Consider the following 12,413-nt stretch of genomic DNA (forward strand, 5'->3'; position numbering starts at 1 on the left):
GGACTTACACAAAGACAGATCCTCTGTCCGTGTGATATTATTGATTTGCAGTGGACATAATGATCTTTGATACCCCATTGACGTAGCCCAGAGACATATCCAGATTGATCAGCACGGCGCTGATTGATTACCTATGATCTCTTAGGGCTACCAGCGAATACTGGGAGGTCAGAAGATCGGGACCCCACGGCTATTGATGAAGCATAGGAAATACATTTGTGGTGATGGTGTGAAATACATATTTGAAATAATCACACAAGCTGTTGAATAATTTTATAAAGTAGTATAAGTAAACTGAAAAGTAGTAAATATACACCCACGTTGGGGAGTGAGTGAGTATAGTTTTGCGCCGCACTCGGCAATAATCCAGCTATATGGCGGCGGTTTGTAGCTAATCGAGTCTGGAGCAGACAATCCAGTGATCAACAGCATGAGCACCGATCTGCGCAATTGGGAACCGATGACGTGTGTCAACCAAGCCAGCGACCACCCGATCCCGTTAGTCGCCTCCTACGACAAGCACGAGTTACTGAAAATCAATTGTAACCCGGAACTTCACGGGTAAATGAAATGAAACAAAACATGGCGATACGATGGTGATGTATTTCGTACGGAAATCATATTTGTGTTTTGGATCCGAAGTATAAAGCGTTACGGCGACTACTCCCAGCCTAGTAGAGTATTGATTACGTGTGTAATTCTCCATTTAAATCCAATATTCAAGTGGTCTATTTCTTTTTCTGGTATCAGTTAGGCAAGTGAGTTTGTTCAAAATTGTCTCTGTCAACCCAGCAGAAAATGGGTACCCGGTGGGATAAGTCATGTGACTATTAACCTTCTTGCGCCTCGCAGGCAGCTTGAGTTATCCGGGGTAATAATGTGCTGCGCTTTCATTGTTAGCGCTATGAGCATTCACCTAGCGAATGAAGTTTAGCGCATGACATTTTCACTTATATTCTATCAATATTATTCTCACGGCAGCCCATCTTAGTGTGTGAGGATATATGTGGGTTTTGTAGGTCTTGGACGTCTGTGAACATACAGCCCATTTCTATTAATTTCCAGATATGTCATGTTTCAATATCAATGGAACATGTCATTTTTGTAATCAACATTTTGGATATAACTGATCAGGGCATACAGTTATATTGGCCCATGACATTAAGGTAAACATCACTTATGCTTGGAAATACATTGCTTATATTCAATCTGAAGTATGAAATAAAAAAACATTCATTAACCTCATACTGCTTATTGCATGGGATAATGTGGACGTGTTGTTGGAGATTTCAGAGAAGCACTGGACTCAAGTATTTCCAAGACGCCAAGAGTAGCCTCCCCTTATACTCAGCTCGCTGAGTTGTTGTCTGGGAATATTTATTCATTTGACATTGAATGGACAGTATCACGATTGCATCATCTGTCCCGACAAACTGTGGGTAAAGTTGCTCCCGCATGTTGAAGTAAAAGTGACCACCCTGAAATTAGTTCTCAGCCTTTTATACAGGATCGCATGTGTCTGTACTCTCACAGATAGAGACTCTCACTTCAGTGCTTTCACATCATATGATACACTTGGGGGAGGTTCTATCTATCGTCCCAAATCATTCTTTCAATCATTCTTTTTTTTCGGTTTGAAAAAGTAATAAGCAGTGTCGTGAATGTACAAAGTACAGCTTACCAGCATAGTGGCAGAGGGATCAGTGCATTTGACGGTGTGCATGCATGTTGGTTCGTTGTTTAATGCCGCACTCAGCAACATTCCAGCTACATGGCGGCAGTCTACAAATACTCGAGTTTGGTCCAGATAATCGCAATTGTTTAAGACCAGTTCAACCCCGGATCTTCTCCGTTGCTTGTCTTAAGAGGCGACTAACGGGATCGGGGGTAACCAGTACACACGTACGCACGCACGCACAGGACCTAATTGAAAGCATAAACTGCATAGTGTCAAAAACGAGTGAGTGAGTTCAGTTTTACGCAACAATATTCCAGCTATATGACAGCTAGCGGTCTGTAAATAATCGAGTCTTGACCAGACAATCCAGTGATCAACAACATGAGCATCGATCTGCGCAATTGGGAACCGATGACGTGTGTCAACCAAGCCAGCGAGCCTGACCACCCGATCCCGTTAGTCGCCTCCTACGACAAGCATGGGTTACTGAAGTTACATTCTAACCCGGACATTCACAGGTTGTCATATAAGACTGACTGACTGAGTTTAGTTTTACGCCGCTTTTAGCAATATTCCAGCAATATCACGGCGGGGGACACCAGAAATGGGCTTCACACATTGTACCCATGTGAGGAATCGAACCCGGGTCTTCGGCGTGACGAGCCTACGCTTTAACCACTAGGCTACCCCGCCACCCCTGTCATATAGGAACACCATAAACTAAACTATAGAGGTTGCATAACGACATCTCGTCAGTAAAGAGAATACAAAGTCGGAAGAACGTAAAAAACGTTTTTATCAAATAACACTGTGATATGTGCACAGCGTCATATTTCCTCAACTGCGATATTTGGTAAAAACAGTTCGATGTTTCATTGTTTTGTTGCAGTATACAATTATATCACAATCGATAAGGACTCTAAGTTAAAATCAGCTTTTGATATCATTTCACCGACTTGTCATAAACACACATATAAACAAAATTCTTCATTGAATCATATCCTTAAAAACATGTAATAAAAAGTAGGAATATCTCGACATTCAAAATTTAAAATGTACAAGAGTCATATTTTAAAAGTAAACAGTGACTTCACATGAACATCACTTAATACCCACAAAAGGGCAGTGGGTAGCCTAGTGGTTAAAGCTTCGCTGCTCAGGCAGAAAACCCGATTCCCCACATAGGTACAATGTGTGAAGCCCATTTCTGAAATAAACTCACTCACTCACTCACGAATGCCCACAAAAGTTAAAATTGCATTGGTATACATATAGAAATGAATTCATGAACAAGTCCTAAAGACAACATGTGGTGAAATCAGAAATGATAACATGAAATATGAATTCAAATGGTATATTCTTTTTTAGCTTAAGTCGTTTGACGGTCCTTAACATTCACCTGGAGTGATATCTGTCTAAATGGGACTTGACTTAGCCAGATATCTGTCATTATTACCCATACCGGTGAGGAGGTCCCGTGTAAAATCTTTTCATAGTTTATAAATGCTGGTTTTCGGTTTAATTACAGAATGGGTAATAAAAAGAATAACCAATGAGGTACGAGTGATTACGTGAAACATGTCCCGAGTGAAAGTAATGTTCACTGTCCCGAGCTTTAATTTCACTGGTAACATATTTCACGTAATCACTCGTACCTGGTGGGGTGTTCTCTAAATATTGACCCAACATATCTGTCCTGAATCTACAATGCGTTTATTCATCTTTATTCCGTCTAATCCTTCCAGGCCAGAAATGGTTGGAGTTGGAATTTGGACCAGTGATGTATCAATTGAGCAGCTTCACCACAACTGGTCTCCAGGCTAAAGTCCTGTCTCCCATTCAAAGTCGTCACATACAGGTTGGTCTTGTCAGCACTGAAACAATAATGTCATGAAACATTGTTGACGCCAAATTATACAATTTATGTTGCGTTTGCAAGTAAAACTCATTTTCCTGTGTTTTCCAAACAGGAATACAGATATGAAATACACAATGACATTTTAGAAAGTGGTCAAATGTAACATATATGTTATATTTGGGATTACACTTTCTTAGTAAAGTACAGATTCTAGTACCGCGGCTGAGCGGTCTAGGCGTCTGACTTTGTATGCTGGCGATTAGGTGCCTGACTCTGACGGTGTGGATTCGAATCCGGATGGGACTCAACCCCCCAAAAGTACTAGCATCTGTACTTTACTGAGAAAGTGTAATCCCAAATATAACATATTTTAGAAATACAGAACACTGATGAAAACCACGAAAGTTCATGTCTAGTATAACTACATACGCAACAAACGAATGGGGAGTATGCTTTTACGACGCTTTTAGCACCTTTCCAGCAATATCACGGTAGGGGACACCAGAAATGGGCTTCACACATTGTACACATTTGGGGAATCGAACCCTTCGGCGTGACGAGCGAACGCTTTAGCCACAAGGCTACCCTACCGACCTGTAAACACACAGGGGGTCTCGATGACTGTCAACCCTCGTCACGCCGAAGACCCGGGTTCGAATCCCCACATGGGCACAATGTGTGAAGCCCATTTCTAGTGTCCCCCGCCGTGATATTGCTGGAATATTGCTAAAAGCGGCGTAAAACCAAACTCAGTCAGTCAGTCAGTCAGTCAACCCAACTTTTAGTCCTGTTAAGTCACCATGGCGTAATTGACAATAATAAGATATGAAAATAACTGCATCTTCTTTATCTTTAAGGGCCGGGTTAATTCTTACTGCCAACCGCAAGACATTAGGACATACATCATCTTACCTGTTTTCGTACTGTTTCAACATGACAGTTGTGCGTCGAAATCCAACAACTTCAATGGTACATTTGTCCGGTTTTCGATATAGTTGAGAGCGGGTGGCCAACCCTGCGTGTATCCAATGGTGAAGGCTGACACCACCCCCTGTACAAACTGGCGATACTCGACCAGCCTCGTGTCGTTCGTAGTCTTGCAGAAGTGGATGGCATGGCAACCTTTTGAAGTCAGTCAGTCAATCAACCAATCAATCAATCAATCAATCTTTATTTCGTGTAGTGGAGGCCACAGGCCCATTCTACATTACAATTGACAATATACAAGAAAGTATATACAACGGTTCGGGTATACAATAATATATAAATAACTGTCTAAGTCGGGTAACATTATAACATACACTATGGATTTGTTAAAGTTTCTGTCTATATCTCGCATTAACATGTTAAATATATGTTCATACATGATTTTAAATAATATTTTTGGCAAAAAGACCTTCTGGATGTTTATATACATACTAACAGAAAACAGTGTTCGTTAAATTTATGTTCAGCATATAGATTTAAATAATATTTCTTTGAAAAAAAAATAGAGAGTGAGTTAGATGTTTAGTTTTACGCCGCACTACATTACTATACTAATAGAAAATGGTATTCATCTTCAATAGCATCTGCATACAACGCATAATACATCAAATTTAGTTTCTTAAACACATCTGAAAGTTTCAATTCAAAGCATCTGAAAGCATGTGAAAAACATCTATATTGAGAAACTTCTATTTTGAAATAGTGAGTTCTTTGATAAGCCAAATGATGATTTAAAAGAAATATAGGTTGAATATTTAGAGCTGCTAATTGAATCATAACTAAATATATTAAACTAACTGTATGGGGCAGAAGACCAATATTTGTCTTGAGGATTATTATATACTAACTCAAAGCTTGACACCAGCTTATTTCATAGATACTCTACTATATTAAGAATTATATGATTAGCATCGTGAAAGAATGAATGAATGAATGAATTACAGTACTTTTGATGAACCTACCTTCCCAAGGAATCTGGTCCAGGATGTCACAATGGCCAAAATCCTGAAATAACAAAGGATACCGCTTATGTGCTTGACCAATGACAGGAATCAAACATATCATTGGAATACTTTGTGCTCCAACTGAAACTCACAGGTAAAATCTACAATAATGTACCGCCAGCTTCGAAAGCTGATTGGCTGATGCATGTTACCGAATCCAACCTGCATAGATCGATACAACAGTCAATCAACCTAAACCGTGTAGGTTCATAGTAATCTCCAATGACACCAAATCAGGCAGGTGACAAACTGTATCCACCCAATCCCCATTTAATTCGTCTCCCGGGGCCTGTACCACTCACTGGCCATAGAAAGTTGGTTGGTTGTTGTTTACTGCCGCACTCAGCAATATTCCAGCTATATAGCACCGGTCTGTAAATAATCGTGTCTGGACCAGACAATCCAGTGATCAACAGCATGATCATCGATCTAAGCAATCGGAATCCGATGACATGTGTCAACCAAGTCAGCGAGCCTGACCACCCGATCCCATTAGTCGCCTCTTACGCCAAGCATGGGTTACTGAAGATCAATTCTAACCCGTATCTTCGGGTCATAAGAAAGAAGATCCTCAAAGTGTTCGTGTTGATAGTGTACTGGCAACATAGACATATACAAACGTACCTACACTGTCGAGTATAAGCAACACGTACACAATATTAGTCATAATCAAAACACTCAAAATATTTTAAAATTATATTTTTTAATAGCCCCAAAATGCCAACTGTGATCTTTCTTTTGAACGTCAGAATATTTCCGATAATATCCTTACCGCCACTTCCATTTTAATCTTCGGACATTGCCAAATGTCGAAGAACTTTTTGTAATCATAGCCCGGGATACAACACTTGAGCACCCCTTCCTCCGAGAGTTGGGTGCCGTACATCAAGGCCGGGAGCGTCACGTTGACTGGTTTCACATCCAAACTCATCGGCTCTAGAAACACCGTGGCCTGAGGAGAAGTCACCAAAAATAAGATTTCGTTGTACAGACATTCATTTATATCGAAATTTCTCATTTTGTGTTTAATTGAATTCTCGTGTAAGATGTGAAATTAAGGGTGCCGCGAAAGACCAACCAACCCGAAACAGAGCGCTGTTCATCCGTATCATCCGAATCGTGACGTCACATCCGGAAGAATGACACATAAGAGATGTCTGGTTCCACAGAATATTCACTTGCATTAAGTTTGAGAGGTGTGATTTCAGCTGAAACACACCAGATTAATTATATGTATATATTTCGCAAATTTGTCTGAGCAGTGTTTTAAACAAAGAAATGACGTAACGTTTACTGGTAAAACCGTGATTCATACAATTAAAAACCGCATTGAGCTTCGCTCGTACGCCTCTCACTAGACACGAATGATTAATATAAAGTGACTCGCGTGCAGTCCGTGATTGCGCTGTGTGTCAAAAGAAGACATGTCTAAAAGACTGGTGCAGGTGTTTTATGATCTTGAATTCAGGGGAGATAACCACCATCAAAGGAATAGTACAAACAGTTACAAACCCAGGTTAATTCGTCGAAAAATTTATTCAGGTCCTGATCAAGTTCTTCATTTTCTTCAAGAGATGAATTTCGCAAAAGGGGATATTTGTAGTCGACGCCAATAACAACAAAACCATGAGAGGCAATCTTCTGTTGGACGATCTGATATGCTTCTACAGGTATGTATCCATTGAGGCCTCCCACGAAGAACACGGCGGAGTAGTCTCCCTTTACCACTGGGGCGAACACTGAAGGAAAGCGAGAGAGTTAGTGAGTGAGTTTAGTTTTACGCCGCACTCAGCAATATTTCTAGCTATATGGCGGCGGTCTGTAAATAATCGAGTCTGGACCAGACAATCCAGTGATCAACAGCATGAGCATCGATCTGCGCAATTGGGAACCTATGACATACAATTTGTCAACCAAGTCAGCGAGCCTGACCACCCGATCCCGTTAGTCGCCTCTTACGACAAGCATGGGTTACTGAAGGCTCATTCAAACTCGGACGTTCACGGGCCTGAAGGAAAGTAAGTAGAGCAAATAAATATATATATATGCTACAGCATATTTTCAGGTGTTTTTTTTCCTTTTCCTCCTGCAGCAGTTGTAGTATTTGTTTTATTATCTCGATTGATATTTTCCTATTCAAAACGAACTTGGTGCAGAGTAAGAAATATTTGAAGTATTTCCCATGTCAAGCCTACACCGTGAAACAACTTGAATACCGTTTAAAACTGCGCGAAACCCAACTGACTGCTATCTGACCATGGCTGGTTGATTGTTGTTTTACGCCGCACTCAGCAATATTCAAGCTATACAGCGGCGGTCTGTAAATGATCGAGTCTGGACCAGACAATCCAGTGATCAACAGCATAATCATTGATCTACGCAATTGGGATACGGTGAAAGGTGTCAACCAGTCACCTGATCCCGTTCGTCGCATCTTACGACAAGCATGTGTTGAAGACCAATCATAACCTGGATTCTCTACCAATACGTACTAAGAAACAATCCGTGGACATTTTGCGCTGGAAGTTTAAACGTCGTGACATTACCATAGTTGTATGAAAGAATCAGGTGTTCCTTAAGTTCTTTTGAGAGGTATAAACACGCACGCACGCACGCACATGCACACACAGACGAGGCACTATACCTTTCGCGTGTAGCGGTGAATTGTCTTGTGAAGCTGCGATTGTCTGCTCTTGTGTTTCCAGAGGTCCGTCATGATATGGGTTGCCTTTGTCTTGGTACCCACCACAAACACCTGCAACAGCGGGACGGTAGTATACTCTTATAATAAAATACTTACATGTTTTACTGTTAATTAGGTTGGGAGTAACTTATTAATTTAGAGAGAGTCGTTACTCATTCTTGTCACTTCAGTTACTATGATAAAAATGACCAGCACATTTTCATATGAGTGAGTGAGTGAGCGCATGAACGATGCTGCATGCATATTGCTTCCAGAATGTCATGGGTCTGATGGAGGCATATATATATGACAGTATTTTGTATTATTGTCCTCTTCATTAGTCTCTTTCACTAACTAACTAACTAACTAAATAAATAAATAAATATGGGACTCTTATCAACAAGCATCATCTTTAACATTTATCACGAGACAAGTATGTGTGTTTTTGAATTAAACAGGGGCTTGATTATGATATATTTCCAAGATAAATCCTTTCCATTTCTCCCTCAAAATCAAACGGTTGATGTTTAATTCAGTATCGTGTACGTTTATACAAATCGTAAACAATAAAGATGTTTTCCTTACCTTCTTGTAAAAGTAATGTGGTAATGAAGCATGAATAATTGTCCAAATAAAGCAAATATGAAACATTAAACGAACGCCTTAAGATACAAAACACACGGACTGAAAAAATACCAACTTACTTTCCTGAATTAAATACCCACAGTAGACAAGACACAAGATATTTGTCCAGCGCATGTTGATGGGTGGTGAATTTCAGATGATGAATGTAATCTAAGAGCGGGATGCTAGTTTTATAGATGTGAATTGATGTCTCAGTTATCTGAGAGCGACGTAAGTCCAGGTTGGTGATAACACACCTCCAGTAAATATCCACCGACCGCGAACACGTGCTGCCACGTTGTTGACCACACGATGTTAACTTCGCAAATAACCACTTGTCCATGTGCATCCTGGATCCATTTCACGGAAACTGAGAAAAATACATCAAGTTAATGAACGATACTGTTGGCTGTACAGCACGATAACTAAACTGCAAGACAACAGAAAGTATACACTTGAAAAAATTACAGAAAAATTACAAATTTTTTGAAAACATTAGGAAAACCCGAAATACAACCAATGTATTATCCACACAAGGGAATAGTCCCTTTTGTCCCGCATTCATTTTTAAGAACATGTCATTAAACTAAAATTGTATTAGAACAATGGTATCTATTGTCAATAGTACATTGTTCGGTAAACATAAGGTTTACTTACACAACGAAATATAGGGTTTACATATATAAGGAACTATACGGCCTACTCATATATAACGAAATATATGGTGCAGTTATATAGCGAAATATACGGTTTACTTATTTAACAAAGTACGCGGTTTACTTAAATAACGAAGTATACTGTTTACTTTTATGTAACGAAATATACGGTTTACTTATATAACGAGTGAGTAAGTGAGTTCAGTTTTACGCCGCACTATTCCAGCTATATGGCGGCGGTCTGTAAATAATCGAGTCTGGACCAGACAATCCAGTGATCAACAGCATGAGCATCGATCTGCGCAATTGGGAACCGATGACATGTGTCAACCAAGTCAGCGAGCCTGACCACCCGATCCCGTTAGTCGCCTCTTACGCCAAGCATGGGTTACTGAAGGTACATTCTAACCCGGACTTTCACGGGTTCTTATATAACGAAATATACGGTTTACTTATATAATGAAATATACAAAGAGTGAATTCTTGGTAGGAGGAATATATCTTGAATATCCAACAATAACCAGTCAACAGATTAAGCATATGTTTTGTTCTAACGCCCAAAGATAATTGATAGCTCTTGGATATCAGAATTAACAAATGTCTTTTTCCGTTTAAAGACAAGTAATTGACATTTGACTTTTAATACTACAGTCTGTTTAAATCGTATATGGGTACTATGTTTGAAGCCCGTTTCTGGTGTCCCCCGCCATGATATTGCTGAAAACCAACTGAAGGAACAGGCGCAAAATCCAACTCATTCACTACCACGAGTGTCTGTTGCTTAAACACACACCGAGTGAGTGAGTGAGTGAGTGAGTGTTAGTGTGTGTGTTAGTGTGTGTGTGTGTGCGTACGTGTGTGTGTGTGTGTGTTTAATCGCATCAGTCGTACAATTAACATGGGGAAATTTGGCGATTTTTAACGAATATCTTAAAACAAAAACATGGGGGAACATTACATAAAAAGTGATCACTTTCAAACACGATGACCATGCCAGGGGTCACGCCAGTAGGGAGTTTCGGACAAGGCTGACACATATTTTAATGTTTGTCACGTAAGGTTATGCAAGGTGTTATCATCCTTTACGTGAATGTACTCTTATGTCTATCATCAACACTCATGATATTACACATTTATCTTTTAGTTCAATGTCCCAAGTACCCAGTGCCCCTATACAAGGGTGTTATACAAGTAGTTGTCCAGTTTGACTTCTTCGTACTGAGCGTCACTCGATAACGCCCATCTAACAAGATGCCTCGCACACTAAATAATACATGTAACCAGCTCTACACAACAACACAACAAAAACACTGCCAATAAAGCATTTAGACATATATGTTTTTAGATTATAAGTTTATACTTTTATTTGCATAATTTTACAAATAAATCAAACACTATGACCTGATAACAATAATTTCTGGTATGTCTCAATTGAGAATATTGACACAGTTCACTATTTGTTACGAGGGAGGAGTGCAGAGAAAGGGACAGCCAGGTGTTAGAGAAGCACGTGCACAAGTGCCGACAAAGTTATTGATTCATTAACCGGTGCTGTGCCATCGCCATTCTTTCTCGCACACCTGGCTGTCCCTTTCTCTGCACTCCTCCCTCGTAACAAATAGTGAACTGTGTCAAAAATTTAATGATAGTTTGTTAAACAACTTTTTTAATTTTAGGACATAAATTCTGCGAACAGATCACAGAGTTGGTCTGATGTTTTGATTATGATCAGCGTTTCATTGAGTATTATATGTTTATTAGTTTTCGAGTTAGATTGCAATTCATCGGTCCGCTTTTGAGCCAAACGGACTATAAATATGGACAACCTTTTGTCATGTCACTCTGTGGCTGACCAATATATTGTGTAATACCCCTGGTCAGAGCAGAGGGGTAGCCTCGTGGTTAAATCCTATAGTGGTTAAATGTTTTCATGCCGAAAGCACACCCCACGTGGGTGCAGTGTGTGAAGCCCATTTCTGGTGTCCACTGTCATGATGTTGCTGGAATATTGCTATTGAAGTCGGCGTAAATGCTTGCACTCACCCACTCATTACTACGATGAATGGCGGGTTCCCCGTCCCATGTGGATGAATTGTGTGATTCCCGCGCGTAAACGAGCGTCTTACAACTTTCAATCACGAGTGACAGAAAGTCGTTCCTGGAAAGCTTTTGTATTTATCTTGCAGTGATATCCTTGCGATAAACCCATCCCATGAACCAATTACCAAGATCAGATAAATACCCAAGTAGTTCTGACCGCCTCCGTGGTGTAATGGTTAGAGCGTCCGCCCGGAGAGCGGAAGGTCGCGGGTTCGATCCCCAAAAAACGTTAAAATATGGTACTTGTTGATCCCTGCCTGGCGCTCGGCATTAATGGGTACAACAAGGACTGGTCGGCTCGGAGTCAGTATAATATGTCTGAGTGGGGTATTCATGCTTCACTGCGGCATGGTATCTCAGTGGGCTAGCACTATAAAACCAGCTTCAGTGTGGGCTAGTACAAGCAGCCGCACATACACACGCATGCACGTCGTATTATGAGCGAAATATTCTCAAGCACGACGTTTAACCCAATTTCACCTCACCTCATCTCACAAGTGGTGCCCTTAAACCTACAATATACTCAAATAAGGTCACCTTGAACTACGTTCTAATAGACTCCATGTATTGATGCAGTGTGTACTCGCTAAAAACGTGTTCCCTTACAGTTCTAACAGTTTAGATATGCATCTTTTTATGCATACGTGTTTCTAAACACAAGCATGGCTTTAAATCATATATCTATGTGATCATTGAGGCGATTCAGTCTAGAACTTAATAACTGGATAAACGGAACCTCGAGGGATAATCAAATGTCAAATCTAAACGAAAAAAGACGAAAACTGTAGTTTATTCCGAAAAGCAAGCGCCCCCCCGTAAAAAA

At 40.2% G+C, this 12,413-nt stretch overlaps 1 protein-coding gene across 1 annotated transcript; it reads right to left on the reverse strand.

Moving 5' to 3' along the window:
- Window positions 1-2,457: 2,457 nt before the first annotated feature.
- Window positions 2,458-8,972, reverse strand: LOC124265847 (chlorophyllase-2-like). Its single transcript, XM_046700689.1, has 8 exons — window positions 8,915-8,972; window positions 8,172-8,282; window positions 7,040-7,266; window positions 6,610-6,735; window positions 6,300-6,479; window positions 5,486-5,528; window positions 4,449-4,658; window positions 2,458-3,552 (listed from the first exon to the last, which is right to left on the reverse strand). The coding sequence occupies exons 1-7, from the start codon at window positions 8,967-8,969 to the stop codon at window positions 4,465-4,467; spliced, it is 936 nt and encodes a 311-aa protein (XP_046556645.1). The 5' UTR covers window positions 8,970-8,972; the 3' UTR covers window positions 2,458-3,552; window positions 4,449-4,464.
- Between the last annotated feature and the right edge of the window lie 3,441 nt (window positions 8,973-12,413).

Source organism: Haliotis rubra, unplaced genomic scaffold (genome assembly GCF_003918875.1).
Source record: "Haliotis rubra isolate DU_JTF1 unplaced genomic scaffold, ASM391887v1 Scf999, whole genome shotgun sequence".
NCBI lineage: Eukaryota > Metazoa > Mollusca > Gastropoda > Lepetellida > Haliotidae > Haliotis > Haliotis rubra.

Coding starts and splice junctions, on each gene's coding strand:
- LOC124265847 (XM_046700689.1), bottom strand. CDS start 8,969: ATGCGCTGGACAAATATCTTGTGTCTTGTCTACTGTGGGTATTTAATT. Junction 7,267..8,171: donor TTCACCGCTACACGCGAAAG/GTATAGTGCCTC, acceptor GCTTTCCTTCAG/TGTTCGCCCCAGTGGTAAAG. Junction 5,529..6,299: donor AGATTAAAATGGAAGTGGCG/GTAAGGATATTA, acceptor TTGTTATTTCAG/GATTTTGGCCATTGTGACAT.